The sequence below is a fragment of the Salmo salar genome, chromosome ssa02 (genome assembly GCF_905237065.1).
Source record: "Salmo salar chromosome ssa02, Ssal_v3.1, whole genome shotgun sequence".
Classification (NCBI taxonomy): domain Eukaryota; kingdom Metazoa; phylum Chordata; class Actinopteri; order Salmoniformes; family Salmonidae; genus Salmo; species Salmo salar.
The window spans coordinates 79,322,706-79,343,220 of record NC_059443.1 but is presented as its reverse complement, the minus strand read 5'-3'; the positions used below and the strand labels follow the sequence as shown (position 1 = coordinate 79,343,220).

Genomic DNA, 20,515 nt, shown 5'->3' with positions numbered 1-20,515 from the left:
CCACCTACATGATAATAATAACAGAGTGATGAGGAGGAGCTCCACCTACATGTAATAATAACAGAGTGATGAGGTGGAGCTCCACCTACATGTAGTAATAATAACAGAGTGATGAGGAGGAGCTCCACCTACATGTAGTAATAATAACAGAGTGATGAGGAGGAGCTCCACCTACATGTAGTAATAATAACAGAGTGATGAGGAGGAGCTCCACCTACATGTAATAATAATAACAGAGTGATGAGGAGGAGCTCCACCTACATGTAATAATAATACCAGAGTGATGAGGAAGAGCTCCACCTACATGTAATAATAACAGAGTGATGAGGAAGAGCTCCACCTACATGTAATAATAATAACAACAGAGTGATGAGGAGGAGCTCCACCTACATGTAAAAAAATAACAACAGAGTGGTGAGGAGGAGCTCCACCTACATGTAATAATAATAACAGAGTGATGAGGAAGAGCTCCACCTACATGTAATAATAACAGACTGATGAGGAGCTCCACCTACATGTAATAATAATAGAGTGATGAGGAGGAGCTCCACCTACATGTAGTAATAATAGATTGATGAGGAGGAGCTCCACTTACATGTAATAATAATAACAGTTGTGAGGAGGTGGAGCTCCACCTACATGTAATAATAATAGAGTGATGAGGAGGAGCTCCACCTACATGTAATAATATTAACAGAGTGGTGAGGAGGAGCTCCACCTACATGTAATAATAATAAGATGATGAGGAGGAGCTCCACCTACATGTAATAATAATAACAAAGTGATGAGGAGGAGCTCCACCTACATGTAATAATAATAACAGAGTGAAGAGGAGGAGCTCTACCTACATGATAATAATAACAGAGTGGTGAGGAGGAGCTCCACCTACATGTAATAATAATAACAACAGAGTGATGAGGAGGAGCTCCACCTACATGTAATAATAATAACAGAGTGATGAGGAGGAGCTCCACCTACATGTAATAATAATAACAGAGTGATGAGGAGGAGCTCCACCTACATGTAATAATAACAGAGTGGTGAGGAGGAGCTCCACCTACATGTAATAATAATAACAGAGTGGTGAGGAGGAGCTCCACCTACATGTAATAATAATAACAGTGGTGAGGAGGAGCTCCACCTACATGTAATAATAATAACAGAGTGGTGAGGAGGAGCTCCACCTACATGTAATAATAATAACAGAGTGGTGAGGTGGAGCTCCACCTATATGTAGTAATAATAATAACAGAGTGGTGAGGAGGAGCTCCACCTACATGTAATAATAATAACAGAGTGGTGAAGTGGAGCTCCACCTACATATAATAATAATAGAGTGATGAGGAGCTCCACCTACATGTAATAATAACAGAGTGGTGAGGAGGAGCTCCACCTACATGTAATAATAATAGAGTGATGAGGAGGAGCTCCACCTACATGTAGTAATAATAGATTGATGAGGAGGAGCTCCACCTACATGTAATAATAATATGATGAGGAGGAGCTCCACCTACATGTAATAATAATAACAGAATGGTGAGGAGGAGCTCCACCTACATGTTATAATAACAGAGTGATGAGGAGGAGCTCCACCTACATGTAATAATAATAATAATAACAGAGTGATGAGGAGGCCACCTATATGTAATAATAATAACAAAGTGATGAGGAGGAGCTCCACCTATATGTAATAATAATAACAGAGTGATGAGGAGGAGCTCTACCTACATGTAATAATAACAGAGTGATGAGGTGGAGCTCCACCTACATGTAGTAATAATAACAGAGTGATGAGGAGGAGCTCCACCTACATGTAGTAATAATAACAGAGTGATGAGGAGGAGCTCCACCTACATGTAATAATAATAACAGAGTGGTGAGGTGGAGCTCCACCTACATGTAATAATAATAACAGAGTGATGAGGAGGAGCTCCACCTACTTGTAATAATAACAGAGTGATGAGGTGGAGCTCCACCTACATGTAGTAATAATAACAGAGTGATGAGGAGGAGCTCCACCTACATGTAGTAATAATAACAGAGTGATGAGGAGGAGCTCCACCTACATGTAATAATAATAACAGAGTGATGAGGAGGAGCTCCACCTACATGTAATAATAATACCAGAGTGATGTGGAGGAGCTCCACCTACATGTAATAATAACAGAGTGATGAGGAGGAGCTCCACCTACATGTAATAATAATACCAGAGTGATGAGGAAGAGCTCCACCTACATGTAATAATAATACCAGAGTGATGAGGAAGAGCTACACCTATATGTAGTAATAATAACAGAGTGGTGAGGAGGAGCTCCACCTACATGTAATAATAATAACAGAGTGGTGAGGTGGAGCTCCACCTATATGTAGTAATAATAATAACAGAGTGGTGAGGAGGAGCTCCACCTACATGTAATAATAATAACAGAGTGGTGAGGTGGAGCTCCACCTACATGTAATAATAATAGAGTGATGAGGAGCTCCACCTACATGTAATAATAATAACAGAGTGATGAGGAGGAGCTCCACCTACATGTAATAATAACAGAGTGGTGAGGAGGAGCTCCACCTACATGTAATAATAATAGAGTGATGAGGAGGAGCTCCACCTACATGTAGTAATAATAGATTGATGAGGAGGAGCTCCACCTACATGTAATAATAATATGATGAGGAGGAGCTCCACCTACATGTAATAATAATAACAGAATGGTGAGGAGGAGCTCCACCTACATGTAATAATAACAGAGTGGTGAGGAGGAGCTCCACCTACATGTAATAATAATAACAGAGTGATGAGGAGGAGCTCTACCTACATGTAATAATAATAACAGAGTGGTGAGGAGGAGCTCCACCTACATGTAATAATAACAGAGTGATGAGGTGGAGCTCCACCTACATGTAGTAATAATAACAGAGTGGTGAGGAGGAGCTCCACCTACTTGTAATAATAACAGAGTGATGAGGTGGAGCTCCACCTACATGTAGTAATAATAACAGAGTGATGAGGAGGAGCTCCACCTACATGTAATAATAATAACAGAGTGATGAGGAGGAGCTCCACCTACATGTAATAATAATACCAGAGTGATGAGGAAGAGCTCCACCTACATGTAATAATAACAGAGTGATGAGGAAGAGCTCCACCTACATGTAATAATAATAACAACAGAGTGATGAGGAGGAGCTCCACCTACATGTAATAATAACAGACTGATGAGGAGCTCCACCTACATGTAATAATAATAGAGTGATGAGGAGGAGCTCCACCTACATGTAGTAATAATAGATTGATGAGGAGGAGCTCCACCTACATGTAATAATAATAATAACAGTGTGAGGAGGAGGAGCTCCACCTACATGTAATAATAACAGAGTGATGAGGAGGAGCTCCACCTACATGTAATAATATAACAGAGTGGTGAGGAGGAGCTCCACCTACATGTAATAATAATATGATGAGGAGGAGCTCCACCTACATGTAATAATAATAACAAAGTGATGAGGAGGAGCTCCACCTACATGTAATAATAATAACAGAGTGATGAGGAGGAGCTCCACCTACATGTAATAATAATAACAGAGTGGTGAGGAGGAGCTCCACCTACATGTAATAATAATATGATGAGGAGGAGCTCCACCTACATGTAATAATAATAGAGGAGTGATGAGGAGGAGCTCTACCTACATGTAATAATAATAACAGAGTGATGAGGAGGAGCTCTACCTACATGTAATAATAATAACAGAGTGATGAGGAGGAGCTCTACCTACATGTAATAATAATAACAGAGTGATGAGGAAGAGCTCCACCTACATGTAATAATAACAGAGTGATGAGGAAGAGCTCCACCTACATGTAATAATAATAACAACAGAGTGATGAGGAGGAGCTCCACCTACTTGTAATAATAACAGAGTGATGAGGTGGAGCTCCACCTACATGTAGTAATAATAACAGAGTGATGAGGAGGAGCTCCACCTACATGTAGTAATAATAACAGAGTGATGAGGAGGAGCTCCACCTACATGTAGTAATAATAACAGAGTGATGAGGAGGAGCTCCACCTACATGTAGTAATAATAACAGAGTGATGAGGAGGAGCTCCACCTACATGTAATAATAATAACAGAGTGATGAGGAGGAGCTCCACCTACATGTAATAATAATACCAGAGTGATGAGGAAGAGCTCCACCTACATGTAATAATAACAGAGTGATGAGGAAGAGCTCCACCTACATGTAATAATAATAACAACAGAGTGATGAGGAGGAGCTCCACCTACATGTAAAAAAATAACAACAGAGTGGTGAGGAGGAGCTCCACCTACATGTAATAATAATAACAGAGTGATGAGGAAGAGCTCCACCTACATGTAATAATAACAGACTGATGAGGAGCTCCACCTACATGTAATAATAATAGAGTGATGAGGAGGAGCTCCACCTACATGTAGTAATAATAGATTGATGAGGAGGAGCTCCACTTACATGTAATAATAATAATAACAGTTGTGAGGAGGTGGAGCTCCACCTACATGTAATAATAATAGAGTGATGAGGAGGAGCTCCACCTACATGTAATAATATTAACAGAGTGGTGAGGAGGAGCTCCACCTACATGTAATAATAATATGATGAGGAGGAGCTCCACCTACATGTAATAATAATAACAAAGTGATGAGGAGGAGCTCCACCTACATGTAATAATAATAACAGAGTGAAGAGGAGGAGCTCTACCTACATGTAATAATAACAGAGTGGTGAGTAGGAGCTCCACCTACATGTAATAATAATAACAACAGAGTGATGAGGAGGAGCTCCACCTACATGTAATAATAATAACAGAGTGATGAGGAGGAGCTCCACCTACATGTAATAATAATAACAGAGTGATGAGGAGGAGCTCCACCTACATGTAATAATAACAGAGTGGTGAGGAGGAGCTCCACCTACATGTAATAATAATAACAGAGTGGTGAGGAGGAGCTCCACCTACATGTAATAATAATAACAGTGGTGAGGAGGAGCTCCACCTATATGTAATAATAATAACAGAGTGGTGAGGAGGAGCTCCACCTACATGTAATAATAATAACAGAGTGGTGAGGTGGAGCTCCACCTATATGTAGTAATAATAATAACAGAGTGGTGAGGAGGAGCTCCACCTACATGTAATAATAATAACAGAGTGGTGAAGTGGAGCTCCACCTACATGTAATAATAATAGAGTGATGAGGAGCTCCACCTACATGTAATAATAACAGAGTGGTGAGGAGGAGCTCCACCTACATGTAATAATAATAGAGTGATGAGGAGGAGCTCCACCTACATGTAGTAATAATAGATTGATGAGGAGGAGCTCCACCTACATGTAATAATAATATGATGAGGAGGAGCTCCACCTACATGTAATAATAATAACAGAATGGTGAGGAGGAGCTCCACCTACATGTTATAATAACAGAGTGATGAGGTGGAGCTCCACCTACATGTAATAATAATAATAATAACAGAGTGATGAGGACCTATATGTAATAATAATAACAAAGTGATGAGGAGGAGCTCCACCTATATGTAATAATAATAACAGAGTGATGAGGAGGAGCTCTACCTACATGTAATAATAACAGAGTGGTGAGGAGGAGCTCCACCTACTTGTAATAATAACAGAGTGATGAGGTGGAGCTCCACCTACATGTAGTAATAATAACAGTGATGAGGAGGAGCTCCACCTACATGTAGTAATAATAACAGAGTGATGAGGAGGAGCTCCACCTACATGTAATAATAATAACAGAGTGGTGAGGTGGAGCTCCACCTACATGTAATAATAATAACAGAGTGATGAGGAGGAGCTCCACCTACTTGTAATAATAACAGAGTGATGAGGTGGAGCTCCACCTACATGTAGTAATAATAACAGAGTGATGAGGAGGAGCTCCACCTACATGTAGTAATAATAACAGAGTGATGAGGAGGAGCTCCACCTACATGTAATAATAATAACAGAGTGATGAGGAGGAGCTCCACCTACATGTAATAATAATACCAGAGTGATGTGGAGGAGCTCCACCTACATATAATAATAACAGAGTGATGAGGAGGAGCTCCACCTACATGTAATAATAATACCAGAGTGATGAGGAAGAGCTCCACCTACATGTAATAATAATACCAGAGTGATGAGGAAGAGCTACACCTATATGTAGTAATAATAACAGAGTGGTGAGGAGGAGCTCCACCTACATGTAATAATAATAACAGAGTGGTGAGGTGGAGCTCCACCTATATGTAGTAATAATAATAACAGAGTGGTGAGGAGGAGCTCCACCTACATGTAATAATAATAACAGAGTGGTGAGGTGGAGCTCCACCTACATGTAATAATAATAGAGTGATGAGGAGCTCCACCTACATGTAATAATAATAACAGAGTGATGAGGAGGAGATCCACCTACATGTAATAATAACAGAGTGGTGAGGAGGAGCTCCACCTACATGTAATAATAATAGAGTGATGAGGAGGAGCTCCACCTACATGTAGTAATAATAGATTGATGAGGAGGAGCTCCACCTACATGTAATAATAATATGATGAGGAGGAGCTCCACCTACATGTAATAATAATAACAGAATGGTGAGGAGGAGCTCCACCTACATGTAATAATAACAGAGTGGTGAGGAGGAGCTCCACCTACATGTAATAATAATAACAGAGTGATGAGGAGGAGCTCTACCTACATGTAATAATAATAACAGAGTGGTGAGGAGGAGCTCCACCTACATGTAATAATAACAGAGTGATGAGGTGGAGCTCCACCTACATGTAGTAATAATAACAGAGTGGTGAGGAGGAGCTCCACCTACTTGTAATAATAACAGAGTGATGAGGTGGAGCTCCACCTACATGTAGTAATAATAACAGAGTGATGAGGAGGAGCTCCACCTACATGTAATAATAATAACAGAGTGATGAGGAGGAGCTCCACCTACATGTAATAATAATACCAGAGTGATGAGGAAGAGCTCCACCTACATGTAATAATAAGAGTGATGAGGAAGAGCTCCACCTACATGTAATAATAATAACAACAGAGTGATGAGGAGGAGCTCCACCTACATGTAATAATAACAGACTGATGAGGAGCTCCACCTACATGTAATAATAATAGAGTGATGAGGAGGAGCTCCACCTACATGTAGTAATAATAGATTGATGAGGAGGAGCTCCACCTACATGTAATAATAATAATAACAGTTGTGAGGAGGTGGAGCTCCACCTACATGTAATAATAATAGAGTGATGAGGAGGAGCTCCACCTACATGTAATAATATTAACAGAGTGGTGAGGAGGAGCTCCACCTACATGTAATAATAATATGATGAGGAGGAGCTCCACCTACATGTAATAATAATAACAAAGTGATGAGGAGGAGCTCCACCTACATGTAATAATAATAACAGAGTGATGAGGAGGAGCTCTACCTACATGTAATAATAATAACAGAGTGATGAGGAGGAGCTCTACCTACATGTAATAATAATAACAGAGTGATGAGGAGGAGCTCCACCTACATGTAATAATAATAACAGAGTGGTGAGGAGGAGCTCCAGCTACATGTAATAATAATACCAGAGTGATGAGGAAGAGCTCCACCTACATGTAATAATAACAGAGTGATGAGGAAGAGCTCCACCTACATGTAATAATAATAACAACAGAGTGATGAGGAGGAGCTCCACCTACATGTAGTAATAATAACAGAGTGATGAGGAGGAGCTCCACCTACATGTAGTAATAATAACAGAGTGATGAGGAGGAGCTCCACCTACATGTAATAATAATAACAGAGTGATGAGGAGGAGCTCCACCTACATGTAATAATAATACCAGAGTGATGAGGAAGAGCTCCACCTACATGTAATAATAACAGAGTGATGAGGAAGAGCTCCACCTACATGTAATAATAATAACAACAGAGTGATGAGGAGGAGCTCCACCTACATGTAATAATAACAGACTGATGAGGAGCTCCACCTACATGTAATAATAATAGAGTGATGAGGAGGAGCTCCACCTACATGTAGTAATAATAGATTGATGAGGAGGAGCTCCACCTACATGTAATAATAATAATAACAGTTGTGAGGAGGTGGAGCTCCACCTACATGTAATAATAATAGAGTGATGAGGAGGAGCTCCACCTACATGTAATAATATTAACAGAGTGGTGAGGAGGAGCTCCACCTACATGTAATAATAATATGATGAGGAGGAGCTCCACCTACATGTAATAATAATAACAAAGTGATGAGGAGGAGCTCCACCTACATGTAATAATAATAACAGAGTGATGAGGAGGAGCTCTACCTACATGTAATAATAATAACAGAGTGATGAGGAGGAGCTCTACCTACATGTAATAATAATAACAGAGTGGTGAGGAGGAGCTCCAGCTACATGTAATAATAATACCAGAGTGATGAGGAAGAGCTCCACCTACATGTAATAATAACAGAGTGATGAGGAAGAGCTCCACCTACATGTAATAATAATAACAACAGAGTGATGAGGAGGAGCTCCACCTAAATGTAAAAATAACAACAGAGTGATGAGGAGGAGCTCCACCTACATGTAATAATAATACCAGAGTGATGAGGAAGAGCTCCACCTACATGTAATAATAACAGAGTGATGAGGAAGAGCTCCACCTACATGTAATAATAATAACAACAGAGTGATGAGGAGGAGCTCCACCTAAATGTAAAAATAACAACAGAGTGATGAGGAGGAGCTCCACCTACATGTAATAATAATAACAGAGTGATGAGGAGGAGCTCCACCTACATGTAATAATAATAACAGAGTGGTGAGGAGGAGCTCCACCTACATGTAATAATAATAACAGAGTGATGAGGAAGAGCTCCACCTACATGTAATAATAATAGAGTGGTGAGGAGCTCCACCTACATGTAATAATAATACCAGAGTGATGAGGAAGAGCTCCACCTACATGTAATAATAACAGAGTGATGTGGAAGAGCTCCACCTACATGTAATAATAATAATAACAACAGAGTGGTGAGGAGGAGCTCCTCCTGTTCTTCTTGCGCTTCGCCAAGCTGTTGTTAAGGAAGTTGTCAAGGAAGTGTGTTTTTGTTTATACATGACCTCCTACCCCCACATACCTTCAACCAATCATGTCAATGTGGAGTTATACGGAGCCCTCTGCATTGTTACAACATTTGAGAGGCGCACGGCGATGCGGTGCGCTCAATTTAGTCTCCGGAGGCTCCGCAATTGCGTCACACCCTCCACACGGAGCCTCCGAACAGCATTGCTGGATCAAGCAAATATCAGCTATTTCTGTCCGACAGTAATTTAGCCATTCATAGTCATGACTGGTTTGAGCTACAGAGCCTTCAGAAAGTATTCTCACCCCTTGACTTATTCAACATTTTGTTGTGTTATAGCCTGAAATTAAAGTTGATTCAATTGATATTTTCTGTCATTGGCCTACACACAATACTCCATAATGTCAAAATGGAATTATGCTTTCGACATTTTTACAAATGAATGAAAAGCTGAAATGTCTTGAGTCAGTTAAGTGTTCAGCCCCTTTGTTATGACAAGCCTAAATAAGTTCAGGAGTAAAAATGTGCTTAACAAGTCACATAATAAGTTGCATGGACTCTGTGTGCAATAATAGTGTTTAACATGATTTTTGAATGACTACCTCATCTCTGTACCCCACACATACAATTACCTGTAAGGTCCCTCAGTCCAGCAGTGAATTTCAAACACAGATTCAACCACAAAGACCAGGGAGGTTTTCCAATGACTCGCAAAGAAAGGCACTTATTGGCAGATGGGTAAAAAAACTTTGAGCATGGTAAAGTTATTAATTACATTTGCAAATATGGTTTACTACATTTCCTATGATACATAACAGGACATAAACAAATGGATTTAAAGGAATACCTATATTTGCAACCAAGCTTTAACTTCCTGACTGATGTCTTGAGATGTTGCTTCAATATATCCATATCATTTTCTTTCCTCATGATGCCATCTATTTTGTGAAGTGCACCAGTCCCTCCCTCAGCAAAGCACCCCCACAACATGATGCTGCCACCCCTGTGCTTCACGGTTGGGATGGTGTTCTTGGGCTTGCAAGGCTCCCCCTTTTTCCTCCAAACATAACGATGGTCATTATAGCCAAACAGTTCTATTTTTGTTTCATCAGACCAGAGGACATTTCTCCAAAAAGTACGATCTTTGTCCCCATGTGCTGTTGCAAACCGTAGTCTGGCTTTTTTATGGCGGTTTTGGAGCAGTGGCTTCTTCCTTGCTGAACAGCCTTTCTGGATATGTAGATATAGGACTTGTTTTACTGTGGATATAGATACTTTTGTACCTGTTTCCTCCAGCATCTTCACAAGGTCCATTGCTGTTCTGGGATTGATTTGCACTTTTCGCACCAAAGTAAGTTCATCTCTAGGAGACAGAACGCGTCTCCTTCCTGAGCGGTATGATGGCTGCGTGGTCCCATGGTGTTTATTCTTGGGTACAATTGTTTGTACAGATGAATATGGTACCTTCAGGCGTTTGGAAATTACTCCCAAGGATAAACCAGACTTGTGGAGGTCTGCAATTTTTTTTCTGGGATCTTGGCTGATTTCTTTTGATTTTCCCATGATGTCAAGCGAGAGTTTGAAGGTAGGCCTTGAAATACATCTACAGGTACACCTCCAATTGACTCAAATGATGTCAATTAGCCTATCAGAAGCTTCTAAAGCCATGACATCATTTTCTGGAGTTATCCATGCTGTTTAAAGGCACAGTCAACTTAGTGTATGTAAACTTCTGACCCACTGGAATTGTGATACAGTGAATTATAAGTGAAATAATCTGTCTGTAAACAATTGTTGGAAAAATTACTTGCACAAAGTAGATGTCCTAACCGACTTGCCTAAACTATAGTTTGTTAACAAGAAATTTGTGGAGTGGTTGAAAACCGATTTTTAATGACTCCAACCTAAGTGTATGTAAACTTCCGACTTCAACTGTATCTGTCCCTGCCAAATGAATCACGACCACCTGACTCTTCATCTGTATCTGTCCCTACCAAATGAATCACGACCACCTGACTCTTCATCTGTACCTGTCCCTACCAAATGAATCACGACCACCTGACTCTTCATCTGTATCTGTCCCAACCAAATGAATCACGACCACCTGACTCTTCATCTGTATCTGTCCCTGTCAAATGAATCACGACCACCTGACTCTTCATCTGTACCTGTCCCTACCAAATGAATCACGACCACCTGACTCTTCATCTGTATCTGTCCCTGTCAAATGAATCACGACCACCTGACTCTTCATATGCATCTGTCAAACATTGTTTTGTTTTATTCTTACCAAATAAATAACTACTGGTAGGAGACATCTTCTTCAGATGTTATATTTCCCCATCACTTGTTCGTCTGTCTGTTACGTGTTCCGTTCCTGATATACTTTACAAGAACGAAACTACGGCCCTTCTGCACAAAGCTTGTTGGTCATAAAGAATTACTTCAACAACATTGTTTACTGTCACCATTTTATTAACTCTGGTTGAGGTTCAGCTATAAACGCAAACCACCCTTTAAAATGGACAACATATCTTTAGATCCAGGTTATGTGTGTAAATCCGGTCCATTACTACTACTACCCATACTACCTCTTCTACTACTACCCATACTACCTGTTCTACTACTACCCATACTACCTGTTCTACTACTACCCATACTACCTGTTCTACTACTACCCATACTACCTCTACTACTACTACCCATACTACCTGTTCTACTACTACCCATACTACCTCTACTACTACTACCCATACTACCTGTTCTACTACTACCCATACTACCTGTTCTACTACTACCCATACTACCTCTACTACTACCCATACTACCTCTACTACTACTACTACCCATACTACCTGTTCTACTACTACCCATACTACCTGTTCTACTACTACCCATACTACCTCTACTACTACTACCCATACTACCTGTTCTACTACTACCCATACTACCTGTTCTACTACTACCCATACTACCTCTACTACTACCCATACTACCTGTTCTACTACTACCCATACTACCTGTTCTACTACTACCCATACTACCTCTACTACTACTACCCATACTACCTGTTCTACTACTACCCATACTACCTCTACTACTACTACCCATACTACCTCTACTACTACTACCCATACTACCTGTTCTACTACTACCCATACTACCTCTTCTTCTACTACCCATACTACCTCTACTACTACTACCCATACTACCTGTTCTGCTACTACCCATACTACCTCTACTACTACTACCCATACTACCTCTACTACTACTACCCATACTACCTGTTCTACTACTACCCATACTACCTGTTCTACTACTACCCATACTACCTCTACTACTACCCATACTACCTGTTCTACTACTTGTTATTGACTCGACTCTTATTGATGATATGTACTGTATTGTTGAGGGAGCTAGCACATTCACATCTCCCTGCATCTTTTATACCTGCTGTAAACTGTGTATGTGACCAATACAATTTGATTTAACTGTCAATCGTTAATACAAAAACTCCTAGGCAAGAATGTGAGCAGAGTATAATAATTGATGTTTGAAACAGACAAAGTGCAATACCTTTCCCAGTGATATATATACAGGAAGCACCACCATGGAATTCTACCCACAGGAGTCATTTAGAATGTTTGAAGACGAGCCTTTCAGAACCTGGAATCCGGACAAACCTGATCCAATACTTTATCCAATGGTCCAGTGAGAGGAAGTCAGTTGTATCGAGTTCTACTTCATGGGCGGGTGTCCCGATTCTCCACAAGTGTGCAAATTTGCACACTTTGGGAGAATCTCAATTGCCTTCGATTCCTCGCGTCCTCTCTCCTCACCTCCTTCTCAAACCCCATTGGATAAGAAAGTCAGAGCCGGAGGGGACCTCTGACCTTCTCATCCAATGGGTTTTTGAGAAGCCGACGCGAGAAATTGATGTTCTCCTATTCTCTAATGGATTTGACAATGGTGGAAGCTCTCTCCAGCCAATGCTTGTAACAATCCCATGCTTTTAAATCCATGTCAGGGACGGTGCCACTCATGGAAAAGTGTGGAGAAACAGGACTTTTTTGTTCAGTTGTAGAGTTCTATTTCCATCGGTTTGTCTTTTGTGTCCCTCATGTCATCTGGTCCCAAATCCCTCCCCAGATCTGTCAACATGGAAAGGTGAGGGCCAAAGGGTGCGTGATAGGTAGGGGTTTGGACGGGGGTTCTAAGTCTAGGGTTCTGTTCCAATACTTAGAGATGCACAGTAGAGCTGCGGGCGATATGGTCACAAATCTCCATATCGCCATAAATTGCCTGAACTGATGTGGATAACAACATATAGAACAATACGTTTATAACATCAACGTGCACCACAGTTTTAATCAATTATCCTTTTAAAAATACTACTACTAGTCTGATGGCTGTAGCCATGAATTGTCCCATTAACAATCACCCATATTAACAAACTAATTTCATTTCAAACGTTCTTCTATAGGGTTATTTATCGTAATGAATGACAGAGCAAAACACCCTGCAATTAGTGATTGGTACGTTCGCTGTAGATCATTTGGGGTTTAATGTCCCAGCTCTAGTACATAACCTGTAGTCTTGTGGTAACACAGCTGGATGCTCTATGTACAGTGGGGGAAAAAAGTATTTGATTCCCTGCTGATTTTGTACATTTGCCCACTGACAAAGAAATGATCAGTCTATAATTTTAATGGTAGGTTTATTTGAACAGTGAGAGACAGAATAACAACAAAAAAAATCCAGAAAAACGCATGTCAAAAATGTTATAAAATTATTTGCATTTCAATGAGGGAAATAAGTATTTGACCCCTCTGCAAAACATGACTTAGTACTTGGTGGCAAAACCCTTGTTGGCAATCACAGAGGTCAGACGTTTCTTGTAGTTGGCCACCAGGTTTGCACACATCTCAGGAGGGATTTTGTCCCACATTACTTTGCAGATCTTCTCCAAGTCATTAAGGTTTTGAGGCTGACGTTTGGCAACTCGAACCTTCAGCTCCCTCCACAGATTTTCTATGGGATTAAGGTCTGGAGACTGGCTAGGCCACTCCAGGACCTTAATGTGCTTCTTCTCGAGCCACTCCTTTGTTGCCTTGGCCGTGTGTTTTGGGTCATTGTCATGCTGGAATACCCATCCACGACCCATTTTCAATGCCCTGGCTGAGGGAAGGAGGTTCTCACCCAAGATTTGACGGTACATGGCCCTGTCCATCGTCCCTTTGATGCGGTGAAGTTGTCCTGTCCCCTTAGCAGAAAAACACCCCCAAAGCATAATGTTTCCACCTCCATGTTTGACGGTGGGGATGGTGTTCTTGGGGTCATAGGCAGCATTCCTCCTCCTCCAAACACAGCGAGTTGAGTTGATGCCAAAGAGCTCCATTTTGGTCTCATCTGACCACAACACTTTCACCCAGTTGTCCTCTGAATCATTCAGATATTCATTGGCAAACTTCAGACGGGCATGTATATGTGCTTTCTTGAGCAGGGGGACCTTGCGGGCGCTGCAGGATTTCAGTCCTTCACGGCGTAGTGTGTTACCAATTGTTTTCTTGGTGACTATGGTCCCAGCTGCCTTGAGATCATTGACAAGATCCTCCCGTGTAGTTCTGGGCTGATTCCTCACCGTTCTCATGATCATTGCAACTCCACGAGGTGAGATCTTGCATGGAGCCCCAGGCCGAGGAAGATTGACAGTTCTTTTGTGTTTCTTCCATTTGCGAATAATCGCACCAACTGTTGTCACCTTCTCACCAAGCTGCTTGGCGATGGTCTTGTAGCCCATTCCAGCCTTGTGTAGGTCTGCAATCTTGTCCCTGACATCCTTGGAGAGCTCTTTGGTCTTGGCCATGGTGGAGAGTTTGGAATCTGATTGATTGCTTCTGTGGACAGGTGTCTTTTATACAGGTAACAAGCTGAGATTAGGAGCACTCCCTTTAAGAGTGTGCTCCTAATCTCAGCTCGTTACCTGTATAAAAGACACCTGGGAGCCAGAAATCTTTCTGATTGAGAGGGGGTCAAATACTTATTTCCCTCATTAAAATGCAAATCAATTTATAACATTTTTGACATGGATTTTTTTGTTGTTATTCTGTCTCTCACTGTTCAAATAAACCTACCATTAAAATTATAGACTGATCATTTCTTTGTCAGTGGGCAAATGTACAAAATCAGCAGGGGATCAAATACTTTTTTCCCTCACTGTATGCCTCAACCTCCCCACTGGAGACCAGGGTTCAATACCTGCATCTACTCTTCACTGTCTTCCCTGCTCATCTGTCTCCCCCTCTACTTCTAACTTGTCTCCATTAAAAACAATTACAACATCAAATATACCCCCCTTTAAAAAAACTAATCCTTCACATCTTGTCTCCTTGAAGTAGTAAACACATCTATAAGGGATTGGACAGGTGTAAACCAGGTTACAATGGTGTCTGATGTGGGTAGGGATAAGGGATTAGCTGATTGTGTGGTAGGTAGGGATTAGGGAGTCTTGGGACAGAGACAGGCTGAGTTTGTCTGTGTGTCTCCTGATGTTTCTTCAGACTGCTCAACTGGGCAAAGGCTTTATCACACATGCGGCACTGGAACGGTTTCTCTCCTGTGTGGGTCCGCCGGTGGTTTTTCAAGACATTCCCATCACGAAACCTCCTCCCGCAGTCAGGGCATTGGTACGGCTTCTCTCCAGTGTGGATTCGAAGGTGAAGAGTGCAGTGGCTCTTACTTGTGAAGCTCTTGTCACAGTAAGTACAGCGGTAAGGCTTTTCACCAGCATGAATCCGGAGATGAAGTTTTAAACTCCCTGTCAGAGAGAAACTCTTCCCACACTGAGGGCAAAGGTAAGGCCTCTCTCCAGTGTGTTTCCTCTGGTGGACTAGTAAATTACGTTTAGTGGAGAAGGTCTTGTCGCACTGTGGGCAGTGGACACGGCTGTTGTGGGTCTTCTGCAGGTGATCCTTTAGAAGAGCCTTGGTAGAGAACTTCTCCCCACAGTGGGGGCATGGAAGAGGGCCTTGGTGCATACGGACTGGACCCAGTGTCTCCCCCTTGTGGTTCTTCAGGTGGTGCTGCTTTAGCGAGATTGTATGACGAAACTTCATCCCGCACACTGAGCAGTGATAGGGTTTCTCTCCTGTGTGAGTTCTCATGTGTCTCTGTAAGAGTCCAGATTGAGTAAAATCCTTACCGCAACGAGGGCAGACGTACGGTTTCTCCCCAGTATGGATTCTCAGGTGTATTTTAAGATTGTCAGCATATCTGAATCCCCTTCCACATTCAGAGCACACGTGTGGATTCTTCAGAGGATCATTTGGCGGGTGTCGTGTTTTTATGTGTGATTCCAGTCTTTCTGCAGTTATGAAACTCTTCTTACATTGACCACAACGGTGAGGGTGTTCTGTGTGAACAATTTCCTGGTGATGTTTCAGGCTTATTTTTACACGGAAATTCTTCCCACAATCCAAGCAATGGAAAGGTTTCTCACCTGTGTGGGTTCTGATGTGTTTCTGTAAGTTACCAGAATCATTGTAGTCCTTCCCACAATGATGGCAGACGTACGGTTTCTCCCCAGTATGAGTTCTGAGGTGTCTCTTAAGACTGCCAGCCTCACTGAATCCCTTTCCGCATGTAGAACACACGTGTGGTTTCTCTCCAGTCAAGTTATCTCTGTATTTCTTCAGGTATTGTAGGTGTAGTTTTAGACTTCTTGCTGTGGTAAAATTCTTCCCACAGTGATCACAGATATGGGAGCCATCTCCTGAGAGGGGTTCCTTACGTTGCTTAGCATTAGGCGTGCTGCGAAGCTTCTCTTTTGTGTGTTTTCTCTGTTGTAGTCTCTGTTCGCGTGAGGTAGCAAAGCTCATCCCACAGTCGTCAGAGGAGAAATGGTAAGGTTTCTCTCCTGTATGGATGCTCTTCGGAGGGACAACGACCTCCTCTCCTGGGTGAGCTCTTTTGATGTGTTTCTTCAAGCCTCCAGATTCAATAAAATCCTTCCCACAACGAGGGCAGTGGAAAGGTTTCTCACCTGTGTGAGTTCTGATGTGTCTCTTTAAGGTTCCAGATTCTGTGAAACCCTTCCCACACTGATAACAAACGTAAGGTTTCTCCCCAGTATGAGTTCTCCAATGTATCTTAAGACTGTAAGCCTGAGAGAATCCCTTTCCGCATTCAGAGCACACGTGTGATTTCTCTGCAGTGACGGAATCACTGAATCTCTTCAGGTTCTGTATGTGTAGTTGTAGACTTCTTGCTGTGGTAAAATTCTTCCCACAGTGATCACAGATATGGGAGCTAGGTCTGTCTCCTGAGAGGGTTTTGTGTTGTTCAGCATTAGACGAGCTGTGGGGTTTCTCTCCAGTCTGTGTTGTCTTGTGTATTATATGGCTACTCTGCCCCTGTGTTTTCCTGCAGTCGACTAGCCGCACGGACACCTTCTTCTGACCCTGCAGTAAGGTACTACTGGGAAAGGCACGACCTGGGGACTCTGAGAAAGGGGAGGGGGGTGGGGGAGGCTTGTCCTGGAAATCATAAAAAAAGAGAGAATTAATCAGGGTGGGTAATACTCTCCTTCGTGTCAAGGAATTTTCACTCTCAAAAGGTGATCTCAAAAGTCTTTCCTTGATTCCTCTCACCATTGATTACTTTGAATCCTTTTCAAAAAACATTGGAAGAGATATTCCAAGAGGATGAACCTTGAATCTTCTCCTCCAATGCATTTATAGAAGGAGGTCAAGGAATCATTTTCTGACTGGGAAAATAAATACTCACCTCTCTTACTCTCTGCTCTGGAGTGTGCCTCTCTGGATCTGAATCTGCCTCCAGCCCATCGCTAGCCAACCAATCCTTGTCCTCCACGTCCCAGTCTTTGTCGCAGTCTGCAGCGTCATCATCGGATTGGCTGGAACTAAAGTGCTCCGCCTTCAGTCCATTGCTAGGCAACCAATCGCTGTCCTCCTTGTCGCATTCTTCTTCATAGTCTACAGCATCATCATCATCATCGGACTGGCTGGGACTAATTTCTGCATCGCTAGCAATCTCCAGCATCCTTCTGATGTCCTCTTTCAGTTGGACTAACCATGACACTCCCTGCTCCTCCGATTTCATTGAATCAGTATTGTCCCACATTTCCTCCATGATTCTACGGCGTAATAAGCGATGATTCATCCCTTTAATTTCCGATCCATCGTTGCCATGACGTTCACACAGGTAACGTAAATTGTCCTCGGTTAAAGTGAATAAACTCTGTTCAATTTCATCAATCAACGTTTCCTTCTCTGAACTGAGTGGATTCATATTGTCCTGCTCTTGTGGCAACAACGACAATGCAGTCAATGGCAGGACCATAGAGTACCTGTAAAAAAAGATGAATACATCAAAACACTCATCTGTAATTTCATGTCCTCATTAGCTGGTATTTAAAACACGTCACCAGGCGTTGTGAGATCTGGCAGCCGTCTACAAAGAAGCCTGGAACGAGACCATCGCTCTGTTAGCCGTTTAGCTAGTTAGCTGGCTACTTAGCTTAGCTAGCTATTCTGTTCACGTTGTGTAGGTGAGCCAAATCAGTTCAATCGATTTACAGATCCTGGAAATACACATTCACAGCTTGAACGTGTAGCACAGTTAGGAAAATAAACCTCATATTACACTATACAATAAACACTACAACAGATCTAGCTAGATAGCGGTGTTCAAAGCAGCTAGACGTCAGCGTAGCTAGATAAGCATGTGCTAACCTAGCTAGCTACCCATGTGGACCTAGCCATCTAGCAGCTATATTGCTGACTATGCCTATCTACAAAGCGAATATAAATTGTCTATATATGCATTTATAATATACCTGGCTGCTTTTAATAGCTCTGATCATATAGTCTGTGATTTTCCTTCTGATGTTTACATTTTGACCACAATTCTACTGGCAGCAGATCGATGACGTCGCATTCTGCTTCTTCTTCTTCTTTGGGATGTAACGCCGGTTGGCATCCAGTATGTTGCATTACCGACACCAACTGGACTTTAATATAAATCCATGATACTTTGTGATACAAAATGGGAAAAGTGGAAAATAGTCAAATCAAATATTTTAAAAACACCCTTCCTACTAACCCTACATTTATTCATAATCGCAGGGCCCTCCAGAGTGTGGTGTGTTCTGCACAACGCATCACCGGGGGCAAACTACCTGCCCTCCAGGACACCTACAGCACCCGATGTCACAGGAAGGCCAAAAAGATCATCAAGGACAACAACCATCCGAGCCACTGCCTGTTCACCCCGCTTTAATCCAGAAGGCAAGGTCAGTACAGGTGCATCAAAGCGGGGACCGAGAGACTGAAAAAGAGCTTCTATCTCAAGGCCATCAGACTGTTAAACAGTCATCACTAACACAGAGAGGCTGCTGCCTACATACAGACTTGAAATCATTGGCCACTGTAATAAATAGATTGCTAGTCACTTTAATAATGCCACTTTAATAATGCCACTTTAATAATGTTTACATGTCTTGCATTACTCATCTCATATGTATATACTGTATTCTATACTATCTATTGCATCTTGTCTATGCCGCTCTGGCATTGCTCATCCATATATTTATATGTATATATTCTTATTCCATTCCTTTACTTAGATTTGTGTGTATTGGGTAGTTGTTGTGGAATTGTTAGATTACATGCTAGATATTGCTGCACTGTCGGAACTAGAAGCACAAGCATTTCGCTACACTCACAATAACATCTGCTAACCAGGTGTATGTGACCAATAAAATTTGATTTGAATTGATTTTGAAACCATGTTATCAACAATCACATGTTTATTAGGTGGACATGATAAAGACAACACGAGGCATCATGTGGCATCATGCGATTCAAGTCAACACCAGTAAAACAATGAATATACAATATGGGAGTTTATACGAAATAACGACCTAATGCCTATATAGTGGACTACTTTTGGCCAGTGCTCATTGGGCTCTGGTCAAAAGCAGTGTCTTGCACAGGAAATGGGGTGCCATTTTGTGTTTTCTTTCTTAATTCCTTCCCTCTGTGAAAACCCCTTAGCTGTGGTATACTGGCCGTATACCACAAACCCTCAACATACCTTATTGATATCATAAACTGGTTACCAAGATAATTAGAACCCGTGATATACAGTCTGATATACCACGGCTTTCAGCCAATCAGCATCCAGGACCCGAAATACCCGGTTTGTAATTTAAAATAACTTTATATTCTCGTAGTGTTTTTCATTCAAGTTTAATTCATCCCGGGTTATATCACACAAAGATGGTTCAGTAGAGGTCTTTGAAGCAGTGCAGTTTCACTCTCTCTCTCTCTTTTGTGAAAATGCTTTCTGATTGC

General features: G+C 41.7%; 1 protein-coding gene across 2 annotated transcripts; it reads right to left on the bottom strand.

The window, feature by feature from the left end:
* Positions 1-15,262: 15,262 nt before the first annotated feature.
* Positions 15,263-19,122, bottom strand: LOC106593981 (oocyte zinc finger protein XlCOF6). Of its 2 annotated transcripts, none has more exons than XM_045710676.1 (3): positions 18,997-19,122; positions 17,925-18,507; positions 15,263-17,674 (listed from the first exon to the last, which is right to left on the bottom strand). In XM_045710676.1, the coding sequence occupies exons 2-3, from the start codon at positions 18,498-18,500 to the stop codon at positions 15,578-15,580; spliced, it is 2,673 nt and encodes an 890-aa protein (XP_045566632.1). In that variant the 5' UTR covers positions 18,501-18,507; positions 18,997-19,122; the 3' UTR covers positions 15,263-15,577. The 2 variants fall into 2 exon arrangements, with proteins under 2 accessions (XP_045566632.1, XP_014040835.2); XM_014185360.2 differs by having other exon boundaries at positions 19,054-19,106.
* Positions 19,123-20,515: the final 1,393 nt, after the last annotated feature.